At 38.7% G+C, this 19,719-nt stretch overlaps 2 protein-coding genes and 1 pseudogene across 3 annotated transcripts; 2 read left to right on the top strand and 1 right to left on the bottom strand.

Annotated features, from left to right (window-relative positions):
- The first annotated feature begins 224 nt into the window (after positions 1 to 224).
- On the top strand, positions 225 to 5,427 carry LOC120157775 (kinesin-like protein KIN-14F). Of its 2 annotated transcripts, XM_039168807.1 has the most exons (17): positions 225 to 574; positions 650 to 813; positions 908 to 1,051; positions 1,141 to 1,500; positions 1,598 to 1,666; positions 1,785 to 2,009; positions 2,094 to 2,175; positions 2,247 to 2,342; positions 2,437 to 2,616; positions 2,709 to 2,815; positions 2,916 to 3,094; positions 3,199 to 3,363; positions 3,463 to 3,716; positions 3,847 to 4,010; positions 4,135 to 4,275; positions 4,361 to 5,037; positions 5,170 to 5,427. In XM_039168807.1, exons 1-17 carry the CDS (start codon positions 418 to 420, stop codon positions 5,321 to 5,323), a joined length of 3,318 nt encoding a protein of 1,105 aa, XP_039024738.1. In that variant the 5' UTR covers positions 225 to 417; the 3' UTR covers positions 5,324 to 5,427. The 2 variants fall into 2 exon arrangements, with proteins under 2 accessions (XP_039024738.1, XP_039024739.1); XM_039168808.1 differs by lacking the exons at positions 225 to 574; positions 650 to 813 and having other exon boundaries at positions 935 to 1,051; positions 1,160 to 1,500.
- Positions 5,428 to 6,864: 1,437 nt separating this feature from the next.
- Positions 6,865 to 11,008, top strand: LOC120157802 (annotated as a pseudogene).
- A 176-nt stretch (positions 11,009 to 11,184) lies between these two features.
- On the bottom strand, positions 11,185 to 14,988 carry LOC120157793 (LRR receptor-like serine/threonine-protein kinase). Its single transcript, XM_039168816.1, is given in 3 exon segments — positions 11,185 to 11,976; positions 12,058 to 14,763; positions 14,766 to 14,988. Coding segments are annotated over 3 exon segments (3,288 nt in total). The 5' UTR covers positions 14,881 to 14,988; the 3' UTR covers positions 11,185 to 11,509.
- Positions 14,989 to 19,719: the final 4,731 nt, after the last annotated feature.

Genomic DNA, 19,719 nt, shown 5'->3' on the forward strand with positions numbered 1-19,719 from the left:
ACCATTTGTTTCTTCAGCAAATACAAATATTGATACATGGTATGAATTGTATAAGCATTATATAAGACCTCAGATCTTTAGTTTCTTTGTGTTATTAATGAATGTTCATTTCACATCACACAGGAAACCTGCTTCACCTTGCTTCTTTCTTGTCAGATATATATATGTCCAGCCAGTAATTAAACTGATCAGCTTCATCCTGTTTTCTTACCAAGGTTTCTGGGTTTTTGCCATACCCTTCGATGGTTTAGTGTTCTTTGCTAACTCTTGCATGCCTATATATATATAGAAGTAGAAGCATATCTATGTTGTTTTGCGAGGACTGGTTCTTTCCTAGTGTTTTTGAGTCATCACTTTCCTTTCAGTGATCGATTATCTGTCAAGAAAACACCACTTACAAGAGAGAGAAGAAGAAATATGCCACAGGAAACAAACTCTAATCCCACTTTCACTTCTCCTTCCAAGAATCTGAGAGGCTTAAAGGCTTTAGCTTCTAACAGTGTGGAGAATTCACCCACTCATGAATACATCTTCAATGATTATGGCTTAGCTCAAAGAAAAGCTGAAGAAGCAGGTATTTTCTATATATATATGTTATATGTATATTTCCATCTCTAATTAATCCATGGTTGATTTATATGTGAATCAGCTGCAAGGAGGTACCAAGCAGCACAATGGTTACGAGAAATGGAGCAAGGTGCATCAGAATCCTTGCCCAAAGAACCCACTGAAGAAGAGTTTTGCCTCGCACTTCGCAATGGCCTAATTCTCTGTAATGTCCTCAACAAAGTTAATCCTGGAGCAGTTCTTAAGGTTCGTTAAATAGACTGTTATTGCAACACTTAATTTGCTATCTCTAACCTCCGAAATTTTTGAGAAATATGGAAACTTGTTTTGTGTAATACAGATAGTGGAGAATCCGATTATCCCGGAACAGTCGACCGAAGGGGCAGCGCAGTCTGCCATCCAGTATTTCGAAAACATGAGGAATTTCCTTGTAGCTGTCAAAGATATGCAGCTCTTGACATTTGAAGCTTCTGATGTTGAAAAGGTACGGACTCTTGTTAAAATGTTAATATTTATAGTATTTAATATGCTATGCTGGTTGCTTTTATCAATGCGAAAGACTTGAATTGGCAGGGTGGCTCTATGAATAAAGTGGTAGACTGCATTCTCTGTCTAAAAGGATATTATGAATGGAAGCAAGCAGGAGGCATCGGTGTTTGGAGGTATGGAGGAACTGTGAAGATCATGGCGCTCCCGAAAGGGTCACTGCCGTCTTTGATTGGAAGTGAAAGTGCCGATGATTCTTTGGATGGATCCGAGTCATCGCAATATGAACAATTATTGGAGTTTCTCCATCTCTCCAATGAGGTTGCGGTTGAGGAGTCCAAAACTGCCAAAGCTCTGGCTTTTCTTTTCGATCGCTTCGGGCTTTGGCTTATACAAGCTTACGTTAGAGAGAGTAACGAGATTGAAGAACTCCCCTTGAATGCAATGGTAGGTAAGACCCATTGCCGATTTTCTGTTCGATGTTGTCTAAACTCTAAACTTGCAACAAGCAACGTAGGACATTCTCCTTGAACTAATTTTGCAGGTAATAGACACACTAATCAGCAAGATAGTTAAGGACTTCTCTGCATTGCTTGTTTCTCAAGGTACTCAGGTAAAAGCAAGTTCACGGTTGCCAATCTCGCTAATTTCGCAGACAAAGATGAACACCTTAATGTCATTCTCATTGAACTCTAGTGTTCTAATATTTTGAAACTTCTGCTTTCTTGCAGCTTGGACTGTTTCTGAAGAAAATCTTGAAAGCTGACCTTAATTCACTATCAAAATCTGATTTCATTGAAGCCATCTCGCTGTATCTCGGACAAAGGACTAGCATGGCATCGAACGATTTCTTCAAGTTCTGCATCTGTGGTGGGAAACGTGAGGTTATTCACCAAACAATTAGTCACACCAATGCTTACACACAACTTATTCATCTTCAGCAGAAAGAGCTTAAGGTCTGAACATTTTCCCTTAAACTCCAAACACTACCATTTGTTAGTTTGTGAAATTTTCTCAACATATTGCTTATATCATGTTAGGACATTAAATTAGATTTTCAAGAAACAAAACTCGAAGTCAAACAAATTCACTCGAATTGGGCGAGACAACTCGAGAGACTTGGTAAGAATCTAGAAAATTGTTCTACCACAAATTTTCTAATGGTCGTTTAACGATGAATTCTTTGCATTTAGCTCATCATATCAAGGGTCTTGAGGTGGCATCCTCTTCCTATCAGAAGGTATTAGAAGAAAACCGTATGCTTTACAATCAAGTTCAAGACCTCAAAGGTTTGCCTTTGTTCATCATTATTACGAATTTTTGTTTTGGACGTTTATATAACGTCAATTTATACATGTCGAGTCTTCTCTGGTTACCGAACAGGAACAATAAGAGTGTACTGCAGAGTGAGACCCTTTCTTCAAGGCCAAGCAAACGGACAATCGACCGTAGATTATATCGGAGAAAATGGAAATATAATGATTGTCAATCCTTTAAAACAGGGAAAGGATGCAAGAAAAGTATTCTCCTTTAACAAGGTGTTTGGACCAAATGTCACACAAGGTTTTTTTTATTCCGATCCATATACTTAGACCTTTGTCATCCTTAGCTTCTTCATACTCAACATTTCGCATCATCGATTTTATACTGTGCAGAACAAATATATATCGACACTCAACCGCTGATCAGATCTGTCCTAGATGGCTTTAATGTTTGCATCTTTGCATATGGACAAACTGGCTCGGGAAAGACATACACCATGGTACATTCATCCACTCTATTTGTGTATGCAAATGCACAAGTCTTATCTGTACTGCATTTTGCCTTAATACTCTTGATTTCTTGTCGTTTGTTTTCCATAGAGTGGCCCGGCTTTGACTACCGAGCAAACGTGGGGCATAAACTACCGTGCTTTACATGATCTGTTTCAAATATCCAAGGAGAGAGCGGATATGGTTAAATACGAGGTTGGGGTGCAGATGATTGAAATATACAATGAACAAGTGAGAGATTTATTAGTCATGGATGGCTCTAATAGAAGATATCCTTTTGCTTTTACTTTTTCTTTTACTTTCTAGTTTACATAGTTCAACTGTTTCTGTTTAATTTCTATCTTGGGGTTTAGTTCACCTTAACGATCTGTACATTGGATATTCGTAACAATTCTCAGTTGAATGGCCTAAATGTTCCAGATGCAAGTTGGGTTCCGGTTTCAAGTACTCGAGATGTTCTTGAATTGATGAGAATTGGTCAAAACAATCGTGCCGTTGGTGCCACTGCTTTAAATGAGCGAAGTAGCCGTTCTCACAGGTAGGCTGTTGCGGTAAAACCTTTGCCTATTCGCGTGCTAGCTAGCTACTGAACTAAAATGATCGAAAATGATGTTTTCGGCACAATTGTATTCCACAGTGTTTTGACCATTCATGTATATGGAAAAGAGTTGGTTTCGGGATCTATTCTCAAAGGCTGCCTGCATTTGGTCGATTTGGCCGGGAGCGAGAGAGTGGATAAATCCGAGGCCGTAGGCGACAGATTGAAGGAAGCACAGCACATCAATAGATCACTTTCAGCACTAGGAGATGTCATCTCAGCTCTTGCACAGAAGAGTGCACATATTCCTTACAGAAATAGCAAGCTCACTCAAGTATTACAGGATTCTTTAGGTATATATGGATATATATATATATACACACACACACATACATACAAATAAGCTTATTTTTATTCATTTGTTTATAGTGATATACATGCCTATTTTGTTGTGTTCATATCATTCTTGATTTTATGTGATAGGCGGGCAAGCTAAAACATTAATGTTTGTACATATAAGTCCCGAAGTTAATGCCATTGGAGAGACAATCAGCACTCTGAAGTTTGCTGAGAGGGTCGCTTCCATAGAACTTGGGGCAGCTCGATCCAACAAGGAAGCCGGCGAAATCCGAGAACTTAAAGAAGAGGTGAAACATAAAATTCAAGTACATACGTTTTGGATAGGATGCAATTTTTTCTTTCAACTTTGATTTGCTTTCAAGAAGGCCTCGTTCAGTTATTACAGTTATTATCTGTCAAAATCTGTTTTAGATATCAAATCTTAAACTTGCCTTGGAGAAGAAGGAAGCAGAAGTAGAACAACTGAAAGCTGGAAATGTTCGAAGCACAACAGAATCGCAACGAGGAAGAGCGGTTTCACCTTTCCAGATTCCTAGAAATGGAATCCCCGAGGTGACTTTAAAACATGGTGTCCATTCAAAAAAACTTTTCTGAATAATGGATATTTTACATCTATTTTATATGTTTGGTTTTTCAGGCCACAATCAGAAGTGTTTCTTCAGGTAAGCAAAGGAGGTCGAGATTTCCTTCTGCGTTCGCAGACAAGGAGTCATTGCCGAAGATGGTTATTCCGGCTGAAGACAGGTTAGCAAGTTCCTTAAAAGCAAGGTCACCGTCCCCTCCGGTTAGGCGATCCTTATCGACCGATAAAGGAGCCTCTAATAGAGGCAGGATCAAGGCTGATACGGTTGACAATCAACCAGTCTCTAAAGTACCATTTCCGGCTCGAGTACCCATTAACAAATCCTTTGCCACAACTAATGTGACTCCATCCTCGGATGCCAACTCCTCCAGGGTTCATTCGATTTTCCAAGAAACTGCAAAGCAAGAGAATATCTCAGATGCATTATACAACCTCCGAAAACTTAGCATCAACAAAGTCCGCCCCGAACACGAAGATGAGCAGTTTAGACAAGCACTTAATGTCAGACAAGGCGGAATCAGGAAGAGCAAGGCTGAGAGCAAGGCTAAAATGAAGCACCAACTACCAGCAATGACATTGCTTTCTGAAATGGATGCCGAGGAGGCTTCGAAAAGCGACTTCTCCGAGCCAGAATATGAGCAATCATTTGTTGGCTCTCCTATGCATGCTGCCTTGAAGATGAAGAAACTCGGGCACAAAAATTCAAGGAATTCACACAATCTTGAGCAAAGGTATATCATATCCTCACAAAGGGTAATAAATGCAGCCTGATATGATCTTAAAGAGTTACATTTTACCAAGTTAAGATTTGTATCCCAATTTCTAGTTTATAATGGATAATAATGCATTCACAACATGTATAGGGGATTCATGCAACCACAATCACAAGCCGTAGTACCATCACTAGGAAGGAAAACTGACAGGACTCCGACAGAGGGAAATAACACTAGTCCGATGATGCCTGAATTTCGAAGAAGCCGATCTTCTCCTCGTGGAAAATTTTTGGCTTTGCCTTGAGGATTCTAAAGTATACAGGAATTAGTGTCCTGCCTTTTGAAACATTGCTTTAAAATTTTGTACGGTGGTTGCAATTTGGTGCTGATTATGTGTATACTTAAAAAAACCTATATGATTTGTTGCATTATTGCCTGAGAAAATGCCTATTTTTTTCACAGAATATACGATGAGGAACAAAAAGGGAAAGGAAAGGGGAAAAAAGAAAGAAATAAAATTCCACCAAAGTAGACTATTGGTTACATGGAGGCATGAAGCCCATGAAAATTTATTTGTAAATGGATAAATGACAACTACTTTTGAACCCCGGGATACCTTCAAACCTAAATAATATATCTATAAAGCAATGATTCAAGCCTGTCATTTATTCGTCTCTGACTTTCTAGATTGCTAGTGTTGTTACAGGAAACATTATGGTTCGAGAATTATGGAGCTACCAATTCTATAAATGTCCTTACTGGTGTAAAGCAATGGACATTGCAACTAATGGTGGATGGTCTCTTTCTACCATCCACCATCCCTTACTACTACCATAAGTTCTCTAAAATCCACCCATCATCACATTCATCTTCGTTTTCTTTGTTGCTATCAGAAAATAAAGCGAATCCATTTGATTGGAAGTACACATGGAAACAGCCTGGATAGAAGGAAAAGTATTGACCCTTGATGAAAGTGAGGCGGGAGAGTTAGATGGAAGAAGGTTAGCTTTAGTGGGGAAGATCATAGCAAACAAGCCACTGAGCAAAGGAGGAGTCCAGGGCGTTTTCAGAAGAGTATGGGGAGAATGGAGAGATTTCACCATTGCCGAACTATCTGAGAACACATACTTGTTCACCTTCAAAGAGGCTAGAGCAGCTGAGCAAATATTGGAGGAAGGGCCATGGTCAGTGATGGGCTATTGCATATGTTTGCACCGATGGCAACCGGGGCTTAATCTCGAGGAGCTGGATTTTTCACAAGTGGCTTACTGGGTACAGGTCCATGGCCTCTCATTAGACCAAATGAGCCCCAAAAATGCAAAAAAAGTTGGTGATCAGATTGGTAGGGTGTTGGAGATTGAGGATCCCATTTCTTCACATGGAATAAGGAGGGGGTTCTTCAGGATTCGGGTGGTAATAGATGTTAGTAAACCACTCCCTTCAGGGTTTTGGGCTTCCAGAGCTGGAAAATCTAATATATGGGTCTCTTTCAAGTATGAACATTTAGCAGATTTCTGCTACAAATGCGGCTGCGTCGGCCATGTAGATGTTCATTGTGTCAAGGACACTGCGATGTCCATTCCAGATCCTTCGTTGCCGAAATATGGACCATGGATGCGTGCCAATCCTAGTGTCAGTTCCATGAAGGCCTTAGCTGAGATGGAAAAAGCCCCTCATAAAGCCAAGCAAGTCATGGGTAGGCTCACCTTTGTTTTTGTTGCCTCTAAAATAGTACTTCTGGTCATCGAAACATATACTTTCAACCAACCAGTTGTTTTGTTTTTCTAATGAAAAATGTAGCTAAAGTTACTGCTGTGTTGATCAGCTTCAAGAAGGTACCAAGCAGCTGAGTGGCTAAGGCAGATGAATCAGGTTGCATTAGAATTCGTGCCCAAAGGCCCTACCGAAGAAGAATTCCGCCGTGCACTTTACAACGGGTTCATTCTTTGCAACGTCCTCAACAAAGTCAGTGCTGGTGCTGTTCCTAAGGTTCTCTACCAAACACTGTAACATGAATTAGTACTATTATTCTCCCTTGAACTAGTTTGCATGTAATGTACTAGAACCTGATTAATATTTCTTTGCTCTTTTTGATAATATGGTAAATGTAGGTGGTGAAAACTTCATTCACTTCTTCTGCTCAATTAACAGAAGAGGACAGGAATCAGGTTTCCGAGAACATGAGAAACTTTCTAGCATCTGTTAAAGATAAGCAGCTTCTGGCCTTTGAAGCATCAGATATGGAAAAATGTTTCGATTTAAAAAAAAAAGAAGGTTTCACTTTACCTGTAATTCACATATACACCATGACTATAAACCTTGATTAACATTTGCAGGGTGGCTCAATAAACAAAGTGGTGGATTGCATTCTGTGTTTGAAAGGATATCATGAGTGGAAGAAAGCAGGTGGAGTTGGGGTTTGGAGGTATGGTGGAACTGTAAAGATCACATCCTCCACAAACGATTTACCGCATTCCTTATCCAGCTCTACAACCAAAAGACTTGCTGATGAAACCGGGGAAGAATCGGAATTATCGAAATATGAACAGCTACGAGACTTTATCCAGCTCTCCAATGAGGCCTCCATTGAAGAATCCAAAACTTCCGATGCTCTAACTTTCCTTTTTGATCGCTTCGGCCGTTGGATTCTAGAGGCTTATCTTACAGACGGTAACATGGATGAAAAATTTCCCTTGAATGCAATGGTAGGTAAGATCTATCATATTCTCACTGCACATTCATACTCTTGTTGTATGTGATTTCATATGATCATATGTCATGGATTCACTGAGTCTTTGCAGGTGATTGATTCCTTCCTCAGCAAGGTCCTTAACGACTTCTCGACGCTTCTAGTTTCTCAAGGAATCAAGGTCTGCATCATGTTCTTGCTCTTTTAGCATTAACTTTAAGTACATTGCTGATTTAATGTGAGGAATATTGATATATATATATCTTTACCTTATTTACAACTTGGACTGTTCTTGAAGAAATTGCTGAAAGCTGTGGATGATGGTCCAGCGTCTAAATCTGATTTCATAGAAGCTACCTCAGATTATATTGACAAAAGAAGCAACCATCAGGCAGCAGCTGAAGTCTCCAAAGCTCTAATCTGTATTGGCAACAATGAGGTTATTCTCAATAGTGTTTCTCGCTCTCCCGGCCGTGTTGAAATACTTTCCGATCTTATACAGAGACATATCGAGGTGAAATGTTCCCTCCAAACTACATGATTTTTAGAAAGAATAGCAAGATAAGTATTTAGTTTATAACATTTGCAGCTTCCTTTTTGGAAACTTTTAGGATCTTAAGTTATTTTTTCGAGAAACGAGATTAGAAGTACGAAAGTTCCATTCATCCTGGGAGGTAGACATAAAAAGATTAGGTAAGGGTTTCCCAGCATGTCACCATTAAACTACACCTGCAATCAAAATAGTACATTTTTCCATTGACTGGAATTTACCTTGTCCTGTTACCTTAGAGCATCATGTTAGTGAACTCGAAGTGGCATCTTCTTGAAGTGGCATCTTCTTCTTACCTCAAGATCATACAAGAAAATCAAATGCTATTCAATGAAGTGTTGGACCTCAAAGGTGCATAGTCTAGATTATCACCGTATTAAAAACTAAACCGGAATACTGTTTTGAACTATTGCACTTATTTCGAATGCTTTTTATGCAGGAAAAATAAGAATCTACTGCAGGGTAAGGCCCTTTTTACCCGGAGAGCCGAAAGATCAATCGACAGTAGACTACATAGGAGAAAACGGAAGTATCCTCATCGTCAATTCTTTAAGGAAAGGCAAAGATTGGAAAAAAATATTCTCGTTCGACAAAGTGTTTGGACCAACTTCTTCTCAAGGTATTTTGCTCGATCTCTTCTTCCAGCTTTGGATTTAACTTGAACAATGAACAATCTCTTCTTCTATATGTGCAGAACAAATATACTCAAACATTCAACCATTGATCAGGTCCGTACTTGATGGTTATAATGTATGCATCTTTGCATACGGCCAAACCGGATCAGGCAGGACATACACCATGGTAAAACGAATGCTTTTTGATGATATTACTTATATGCATATCTTCAATACTCGAGAAGTTTGTCATTCAGATGTATAAACATGAATATGTTGCCGGACTTTTTGTGTATTTGATAGAGCGGGTACGACCTGAACACGAAGGAGACGTGGGGTGTGAATTTTCGAGCTATATGCGACTTATTTCAAATATCAATGACAAGAGAAGATGTTATAGAATACAAAGTTGGGGTTCAAATTATTGAAATCTACAATGAACAAGTGAGAGATTTGCTAGTTATTGATGGCTCTACTAAAAGATATCCTTTTGAATTTTGCTTTCTGTTCTCAATTCAGTCTCTAGATTTGGATCTCTTTCTCCTACCTTGAGCCATAAAAGTTCCCATAACTACATGTTACATTAGATATATATAACAATACACAATTGAATGGCCTTACTGTTCCTGATGCAAGTTGGGTTCCGGTTTCTAGTACTAAAGATGTTCTTGATCTGATAAGAATAGGCCAAAAGAACCGTATAGTAGGTCCGACAGCATTTAACGAGCGAAGTAGCCATTCCCATAGGTAGAATTTTATCTATGAAAGTTGTGTTAGTCGAGTTGAATACGTTTGTTAAGCATGGTTTATGTCTGCATCCTTCTTTTCACCAGCATTCTGACTGTTCACGTTCACGGAAAAGAATTGGTTTCGGGGTCGATTTTCAAAGGTTCTCTCAACTTGGTGGACTTGGCCGGGAGTGAGAGAGTCGATAAATCGAGAGTTCAAGGCGACAGGCTGAAAGAAGCTCAATATATCAACAGATCACTCTCTGCACTTGGAGATGTCATCTCAGCTCTTGCCCAGAAGAGCACACATATTCCTTACAGAAACAGCAAGCTTACACAAATATTGCAGAATTCTTTATGTGCATTGTTCTTTTCTTCCATTCAGCTTTCTTCTCCTTACTGTCTTCGTTTTCTCGTCTCGTTTCTTCGACATTTGATTTCATACATGATAGGTGGGCAGGCCAAGACTTTAATGCTTGTACATATAAGTCCCAAACCAGACGCCATTGGAGAGACGGTTAGCACGTTGAAGTTTGCCGAAAGAGTTGCCTTGATAGAACTCGGAGCAGCTCGATCTAACAAAGAAACTGGTGACATACTGGAACTGAAAGAAGAGGTTAAGTTTCCTTTCTCTATTCCTTGGATGGCATTCCTTTGGCAAGTCCCAAAATGCAACAAATCTTTGTTAAGTATTTCTTCTATCTTAGATAACAAACCTTAAGCTGACATTGGAGAAGAAAGAAGCTGAAGTAGAACAACTCAAGAGCATTACACCATCTCAAAAGACAAAAGTGCTTCGATTCGGAATCTCTCCGAACTTGAGGCCCGATGCGTATCAACGACCTAATGATGATACTAGAAGCTCTGAGGTAACCGAAACACGATACCGTATAAAGCCAAAGCATACCTAGATTGATGCTAATGCTATGTCTTGTGGTTATACGTGATTTCCAGGCCAGAACTGTTTCTTCTGCTAAGCAAAGGAGGTCGAAGTTTTCGTCTACACTCATTAGCAAGGAGATATCGGTAAAGATACTGGAAGAGAGAGCTGCACGCCCTGGAAAGCCAAGGTCGCCTACGGCTCCTGTGAGGAGATATTTATCAAGAGATAAAGGATCCTTGACTAGAAATAAGGTCAATTTCGACATCGTCGAGAACCAATCGATGTTGAAAGCAGTGTTTCCGGGTAAATCACATGGCACTAAATCACTCGCCCCGGTGCCAGAGATCACATCAACAGATAACAACTCCGGGATCCATGCAGACCATAAGAGTAGTGATGAAAGTAAATTGAATTCTCTGATGCATTCTACTGCCTCGTCTCTAGGGAAGGTCAGCCAGAACTTGAAGAAGAGCAATTTCTTTTAGTCAAATCCAGATTGAACAAGCTTAAATATCTCTTCAAAGTTTCATATTACTAAAGCTTAAATCTCCATAAATTTCATATTACAACTTGAATGAAAATACAACATGCTTTGAAAGATGACAGGTAGATGTTTGAAAGATAAACAAATCTGAATGCTAGAAGTAAAGTTTTTGTCAGACAGCACATGGAAACATGGAACGTGGGACCATGTGAGCTCAGCTGTAATAGAATCTCTCAATTCTTGCATTAAATTCTAATTACATAAATCCAGTAGTGCCAACAATCATTGTTTCACCTTCTACTACAATTTTCTCACAATTTCCATCTCTATTCCCAAGATATTCCCTATTTTCTGTTTTACTTTACATTATTAATTGAAAGCCAAGTCATAATCAATTATTGCAACCCACACAACTTACAACTCAAATGTTAACATTCAACATTTACCACTCTGAACTCTTGTGCTGAAGCTGCAATGATTTCTTCTATGGACTATGAACAAATTTATGCATCATACTCATCCCATAGCTACCAGTTGAATCCTCAGCCTGATGCTTGGTTTGAATCATCAGAAAATGCAAAGGAGCAGTTGGATGATCCTTGAGAGACTACTACTCGAGTAGGAGGCGGAGGTGATTGAGGCTGAGGGCACTTTGAAGGTCCCTTTGAAATGTCCTTTGAGGTCTCAACGTGACGGATTTCTTTGAGCATTGCTACGACATCTTTCATTGTTGGTCGATCATTGGGTTGAGCACCGACACAGAGGCATGATACAGCGAGTGTCTGTTGCATTTCATGCATAGCAGGATCAGCCCTGCCTCTAAGCTTTGCATCGAGAATGTCGGACGGATCTCGCTTGCTTGCTAAATGGTCCTGGACCCATTGAACCAAGTGTGCTCCCCATGGCAAAGTTGGGTCCAATGGATGCCTTCCTGTTAGAACCTCTAAGAGGACTACACCGAAATTGTACACATCGCTTTTCTCCGTGATACGTTGCATTGTTGCGTGTTCTGAGAGCAACCATGAAAGATTAGAAGCGATTAATGAATTAACAGGTTGATTAAAACTTTATCAGGGAAAATGAAAATTACCTGGAGCCATGTATCCATATGAACCTGCTAGGTGTGGCCCTGGACTTGATTCCGAAAATTTGTCATCGTCGTTTCTTTTCATGACTCGAGCTAACCCAAAGTCAGCAAGGAAAGGCTCATAGCCAGCACCTAATAATACATTCATAGCTTTCACATCACCATGCAAGATTGCAGGCACACAGTCATGGTGCAAGTATGCAAGTGCATGTGCCACACCCAGCACAACATCATATCTAGCCTCCCATTCTGCTTCGCCTTTTCCGGCACCGTGAAGGAGTGAACTCAAGCTTCCATTTGGAAGATAACTGTAAAACAGAAGCTTCAGATTCCTGTTTGAACCCCAACCAAGAAGCCGGACAATGTTTCTGTGCCTGATTGAACCAAGCGTCTCGATTTCAGAACTGAATGCACCGGACTCTTCCGATGACCACATCTTCTTAACCGCTAACGTTTCACCATTTGGAATCATTACCCTGTATACCACCCCTGAGCTCCCGGTTCCAATCACATTAGCTGAAGTTAAATTGTGGACGATATCATCAATTGACAGGTCGAGCTTCTGGTACAGGGTCACTTCCCAACTATCATCTTCCATGAGGCCATTGTTGGCAAACCGAGCACGAACCAACATGTAGATACCAAGTAATACTAGAACTGCACTACCACTTAGAAGGATGGACATGGCTAGCTTCACTGCTGGCCTAGCATGCCTTGAATGTTCGATATCAGCTGAAGTTACAACTCCATTGGAAATATAGAGGTCTTTGTTTGATTCGAGATCACTCAGTGGGAGCTTTCGAAAAAATGCGGAATTCGGAAGCTCACCAGAGAAGTCATTGAAGGAGACATTGAGAGAGACTAGGTTTTGCAGGCTTGCAAGGACATCTAACTTACCAGAGAATTTGTTGTAAGAGAGATCAAGTACAGCTAGCTTGCTAAGACCGACAAACTCGGATGGAATTTGGCCGGAAAATTGGTTGCAGCTAAGATTGAGAGAAATTTCGAGCGCCGGAACCTGGCCTAGTTCCTTCGGAATTTCACCAGAGAAACCGTTGTCCCCCAGGTTTAACAACTGAAGCTTCCTGCAGGACAATATCTCAGATGGAATTCTTCCAGAAAGTTGATTCTTTCCCAAATTAAGCTTAGCCAATTCCGTTAAGGACCCAATACTATGAGTCAAAGGACCTATAAGCCTGTTGTCTGAAATATCCATGTATTGTAAGCTAGTAGGCAGAGAATCTGGCAAAGAACCTGTAAGACCATTTGAATGGAGGTCAAGAAACTCGAGACTTTGACATCCGTTTATCGCTGGAGGAATGCCTCCGACAAGGCGATTCTCGCTTAAGTCGACGAAATTCAAACTCTGCAACTTCCCAATCTCTGATGGAATTGTTCCTGCAAGTTTATTGCCACTTAACCGTAGCCGGTACAGATTGGTGCAGTTTCCTATATCCGGTGGTATAAAACCGGATAAATCATTGGAAAGTAGCAGTAACTTGGTGAGATTTCTCAAACCGAAAATCTCTTTTGGGATTGAACCAAAGAGGCTATTGTTGGATAAATCAATTGCCTCAAGATCCTGGCACTGAGAAAGACTATCCGGAATATGTCCTGTCAGCTTATTCTGCCAGGCAAAGAAGAGAGTCAAGCTCCTCAGGTTACCAATGGGGTCAGGAATCTCACCGGAGATGGCGTTGTTGTCGATTTCGAGATGAGTTAGCTCCGTGCAATTTGAAATCTCAGTAGGAATTGTACCTGACAACTTATTAACACTCAGTTGAATCTCTTGAAGCTTCAAAAGGTTCCCAATGCTTCTTGGTATGCTACCTGTAAGAAGATTCTCGGATAAATCCACCATAGTTAGCTCCGTGCAGCTTCCAATATCTTCCGGGATCATACCAACTAAGCTATTCTGCCACAATAGCAGGCCCCGAAGCTTTCTCAGCTGACCGACTCGACTCGGGATCGGACCAGATATAGAATTCTGATACAAGTAAAGATTTTGCAACTCACTGCAATTACCAATCTCTTCTGGGATAGGACCTGATAACAAAGAAGTATAAATGGCTATGGTTTGAATTCTTTTAAGCATTCCTATTGATGAGGGAAGACGGCCGGAAATGCTAGTTTCGGCCAGGCCTAACATAACCAAGTTGGTGCAGTTCCCTATCTCCCAAGGCACCTCCCCCTTAAGATTTTTATTTCCACCTGCTCGAAGAACTTGAAGATTTCTCAACTCCCCGATGCTCTTCGGGATTTCGCCACCGAGTTGATTGTCGTAGAGTGTCAAGTAAACAAGGCTGGAAAGATTTCCTATCCCCGATGGAATCTCACCTTCAAGAAAGTTTGTGTTGAGAGACAATGATTCCAATTTTGTCAGCTTGCAAATTTCCCAGGGGATTTCACCTGAGAGTGAATTGTCAGTCAAGTCAATAACATTCAGCTCATAATAGTCTCCGAGTTCCTTCGGGATCGTGCCGGTAAGATTGGATGACGAAAGCACAAGTGTCTTCAAGGATTTCAGTGACCGAAAATTAGAAGGCAATGGCCCTTGCAAATCTATACCTTTCAACATTAACTCCACCACCTCGCCTACCGAGTTGCAACGAATCCCAAACCATGTGCACGGTGTAGCATCCAACGAATTCCATGATTTCAATGCATCCCCACTGCTGTTCAGGCTGTTCTTCCATGCTAAAAGAGCCCTCCCTGCTCGTCGATCGCGTAGCCACGACAGAATAAAAGAGTATTTATCGAGAGAAGTAAGGTAAAGGAGAAGATATTGGAAGAAGAAAGCAGGAGATTCCTTGGAGTTGCAGGCATTGCTGTGAGGAGAGAACAGTTGATCTATTTTGGGATTGTAAAGGGTTGAATACTTGAACCCCATGTTTTTGTTTAATAGAACAAAGGCACACAACAAGATCTGGATCCAAGTGCACTTCCTTTTTCTAATAATATTTTAATAGGTCTAGTTCTTAATTACCAGTTGCTGATCCATTGCAGACTCTTTTAATCTTTTTTTACATACAGTAAAACATTTCCCTTCTCTAGAACCAAAAGTGACGCATTATTTCAGAGAGACAGTGATCTCTCATCAGTCAAAACCAGGCAAGCGGTAAACCATGAAATGTTTTAGCTTCAAAACCAGCAGCATCATATCTTGTTTGATGAACCAATCCAAGCAAAGTGGTCCATGCAAAATTCATATGGCCAACTATGTGCTGGTCTCCCTGTACAGTTTCCAGTTGCTTTTCAATGATTTAAAGAACCATAAGTACACACACTTGTTGTTTCAGAAAACCCTTTGCAAAATGAAAAAAAAAACACAATTTTTTTTTACCACATGGCCATCTGGGATTACTTTAATTTTCCTGCAGGGTTCAGCAAAGTGGGGGGATGTTTAGCCAAGTGTAAAAAGGCATTTTGGTTTTGGTTTTATTGAAGAATATAGTAGTGAACAGCACATGGAAGTAAGGGAATCATGCAAGAAGATTGTTTATTTGTTTTTGAACCACCAGATCTGGACAAGTTGTAGGGTAGTCTTTGATCCAAGACGATTAAAGAAAAACAAAGGAGATTAAACTTGGCCTTGAATGGAAGGGACAACCTCTCACCAACTTGACACTTCTTAATTTCTATATTCTCACTATCTTCATAATTTAGCCCACTCATCACCAACAAAACAGCACTCAATAATTAAAAATCTTTAACATAAAATGATAAACGATGCTCATAGATAACAATCGGTTTCGTTCATGGTTTGATCTTTCAACTATATTTATTTATGGGTAAACTGCCTTCAAGGTCATTTGTTTGGTTTCAATCACCGAACTTTTAATTGTTATGTGTTGGTCACTTGCATTTGGTCTATTACAATTCAGTCATTGAGCTGTTAACCTCTATTAACCAGGTCACGAAGGTTTGATGTGGCAGTATATGAGCTGTTGGTTGTCATTTTTTTATTTAATTAATATCCTCCAATAATATAATATGTATCATTATTGAGAAATTTAAAGGAAAAGAAATAAAACTAAGTGGATTTAGACTTAGAGATCGTGATATCAGTAGTAAAAGAAAATATTATTCTTTTTAGATGACCTAGGTTTGAGCACCTATGTTTGTAGGACGTGTATATGTTGTCAATCGACCAAGAAATATTTTAAACATATACTAATTTATTTAAAAAAAACATGTGACATCAGACTTCTGTGACATGATTAATAGAGATTAACAACTTAGTGATCAAATTATAATTAACTGATACATAAATAATTAAAAATTTAGTGATCAAAATAAGAAAAAATAAAACCAAAGCGACCTTGGGGTACTTTACCCTTTTTTTAATGTATTTAGCTTAGGGTAAATTACGTATTTAGTAGCTAAACTATTAGTTTAGCCCGTTTCAATATATAAACTTTTAATTTTTTGGAAACTATACGTAAAGTTTAGTTTGTGTTTCGTTTTAGTACCTGAACTATACCTTAAGGTTAGTTTACCCTTTTTTATTAACATTTAAATTGTTATTTTTGTCCATGTATCGAGATAAGACGAAAGAAATTTTACTAAAATAAGGAAACGAGTATAATTCAAGGACCAAATGGTGAATTAAGTAGTAAAAAAGCATGTGTGGATTTTGTTGAGAAAATGCAGTGAATGATGTTAGCTAAAAATGTAGGATCACAAACTTGTTCATCAGACAATTCAATGATGAAGAACATTCTTGGGTAGAATTTAAGGGAACAGTACTGTTTTCACTCTGCTCCATTACTGACACCTGCCCTGTAATTTGACCATATATTTTCACCCACTGATATGTACCAGCAAATATCATATAAATTAGGGTTAATTAGCCCATTCATACATAAACTATACCTAATTTTTAATTTCATACATAATGTTTAAAAATTCTCGAATTCATACATGATTTTTTTATCGTTAACGGAAGGTTAACGGAACCACTCACTTCCGTCACGGAAAGTGATGTGGAACCCTAGACAACGACAAGTGACACTTTAAAAATATTTTTTTATTTTTAGGTAAATTACATCATTCGTCAATCAACTATCTTCTCACTCTTATTTTAGTCACTAAAGTTTAATTTTTTTTTTAAATTTTAATTATTAAACTATACTAACCCTTAACGAGAGAAAATGTTCGTCTCCCCCCTTTTCCTATATATCTTGACCCCGAACTCTTTCTTCACTATTTGATCGCTTGAATTCATTTTCTTTTACATTCAATATAAACATGTGCACAGAGAAAAGAATGTCTGATTTCATCTTTTGACATTTTCCTTGAAACAATCACAAAAACTACAATATATATTAACCTGGAATCTTTCTTCAGCATTTAATCGCTTTTGTTTGTGTCTGCGACCATGCATTCCACTTTCACTGCATCAGCCGATGGTTGAAGACCCGTCAAGTGTTTCCTTAGGGTATCCTTTGCCTCCCATGTTCATGCCGCTCGGATATTTTGCCTCGTTCCATTCTTTTGACTTCATGGAACTATTTCCATAGGTTTGCTTTTGCAGATAATAGTGAGTGGGAGTTCAAAAGTATGCTCACTAGATCTTTTGGAGTGGCTACCTGGTTGAACCTTGTTGCAGAAGAAGGTTGCTCATATTTCTTCAGCTTTCTGTAGATTCTTGTAATTTTTATTAGGAAAAACATTTGGCTGTATGAAATAGAATTGGAATTTGACATGCAACCTGTGCAATATGCTAAATTTCGAATGAAAATTATTCCTTCTTGTGTTGATCCCTCCCTTTCATGCTCATTCATGATAGCATCCTCTGTGTACAGATTGTATCATTATTCTACAGTCTTTCGATCAAAGTTTGTTGACTACTCTTTAAGGTTCGTCTCCCAATCAGATCATTCAGTAAAACCAAAACCAAAAGTGCCATTTTTATGAATAAATCAACTCAATTTTCTCTCATTTCTCGAAAGAAGGCAGAACAAAGAAGACCCAGATGAGAAACCAAAAGTAAAAAAGGGGAAAAACAAAGACTCAAGAATTTAAAAGCTGGGAATGTTGACTTTTTCTGCCAGTGAAAGAGCAGAGATTCAGATCCAAAGAGGAGAAGAAAGCAGCAAAGAGCATTGACTTAGTTGTTGAAGCAATGAAGGGGGACTCAGCTTTTGCTTCCAAATCAAAGAGAGAGAAAATTTGTAAAAAATTATGTTTTAGTTGATTAGTTTAATGAGACGAAAGAGAAAAAGAGAAAGTTTGAAGAAGCAGAGTGAGCGGTGTTATTTCATGGCTGTTTAGGGTCGTCACCGATAGGAGTAGTCGACGCCGGTGGCGTTAGTAAGCATATGAGCCTTTGACCATGAGAAAGAAGATGGGTTTGGGAGAAAAATGGGGAGACGGTTAGTATAGTTTAATAATTAAATTAAAAAAATTTAAACTTTAGTGACTAAAATAAAAATGAGAAGATAATTAAGTGATAAATAGTATACTTTACCTAAAAAAATAAAATCATATATTTTTAAAGTGTCACGTGTCATTTTATTAGTGGTCGTAAGTTTCCACGTCACTTTCCGTAACGGAAGTGGGTGAATCCGTTAACCGAAAAAATATCATGTATGAAATCGAGAATTTTTTAACATTATGTATGAAACTGAGAATCGGGTATAGTTCATGTATGAATGGGGTAATTAACCCTATAAATTAACTAACGGGTTGGTTTAAGTGGTAAACAATTTGATATCGTTTAAGTAAGGTCTTAGTTTTGAGTCCTTATGTATGCATAAAATCTCCACTTGGAGACTCACTCACCAAAGTTAGGTGTGCGACCCGGGTCAGTCCAGATTAGTGAAGGCAAAACCTTGGAACTTGAGGGCAACAAAAAAAAATGTCAGATAAATCACAATGGACATTGGACCCTTACGATTACAAACAAGCAAAACTCAACTAGATTCGAAAAATCCAATTTTTTATTCAATTCGACTTGAATTAACTTCAAGTTGTAATTTTATAAATTCGACTCAACTTGAAAAAATTTTAAGTTCAAACCGAGTTGTAAAATACAAGTCGAGTGACTCGAAACTTTTAGTAATTAGTTGGTTGATTTTCAAGTTTGAGTTGAGTCTCTCTGTACCATAAATGTATCACATATGAAAAAATATATGAAGAAATACATGTGTATTGTATATGACTATAAAAACCCATTTTTTTTATAGGAGTAACTAATTTTATTCAAAATAGAAAATATCTCAAATTACAATAAAGATTTACAATCACAATAGTAAATTAAGTACATAATTAGAAAATTTTCCTATAATCATTGAAACAAAACTAACAACTTAAGATCACATAAGAATCATATAAGGAAAGATTAAATCTAACCAAGAAATTGGAACAAAGATAGACACAAACAAATTTAATTGTATCGGTAAACAAACCACAAAAAGAGATCAAGCAATTGAAAGATCACCGAGAAAACCGTAAATCAGACTCGAGCAATGTGAAAAACTATCCACGAACGCAAATCAGATATCCAAATCCAATATGAGGGTCCAAAGCAGGGAAGATCAACAAGATATCAGATAATCACCATCTTGATCAGTCGTGACGATGTCAAATCAATACTTAAAAAAAGATAAATGAAAATACGACCATAGAACCGAAAAAATGTCAAAAAGCGTAAGAAAACGT

Source organism: Hibiscus syriacus, unplaced genomic scaffold, assembly GCF_006381635.1.
Source record: "Hibiscus syriacus cultivar Baekdansim isolate YM2019G1 unplaced genomic scaffold, ASM638163v2 tig00002840_pilon, whole genome shotgun sequence".
NCBI lineage: Eukaryota > Viridiplantae > Streptophyta > Magnoliopsida > Malvales > Malvaceae > Hibiscus > Hibiscus syriacus.

What these genes read in the sequence shown, in the direction of transcription:
- LOC120157775 (XM_039168807.1), top strand. Translation starts at nt 418, where the DNA reads ATGCCACAGGAAACAAACTCTAATCCCACTTTCACTTCTCCTTCCAAG. An exon ending in AAGCTTCTGATGTTGAAAAG is followed by an intron (nt 1,052 to 1,140) that starts GTACGGACTCTT and finishes TTGAATTGGCAG; the next exon opens with GGTGGCTCTATGAATAAAGT. An exon ending in TCCGAGAACTTAAAGAAGAG is followed by an intron (nt 4,011 to 4,134) that starts GTGAAACATAAA and finishes AATCTGTTTTAG; the next exon opens with ATATCAAATCTTAAACTTGC.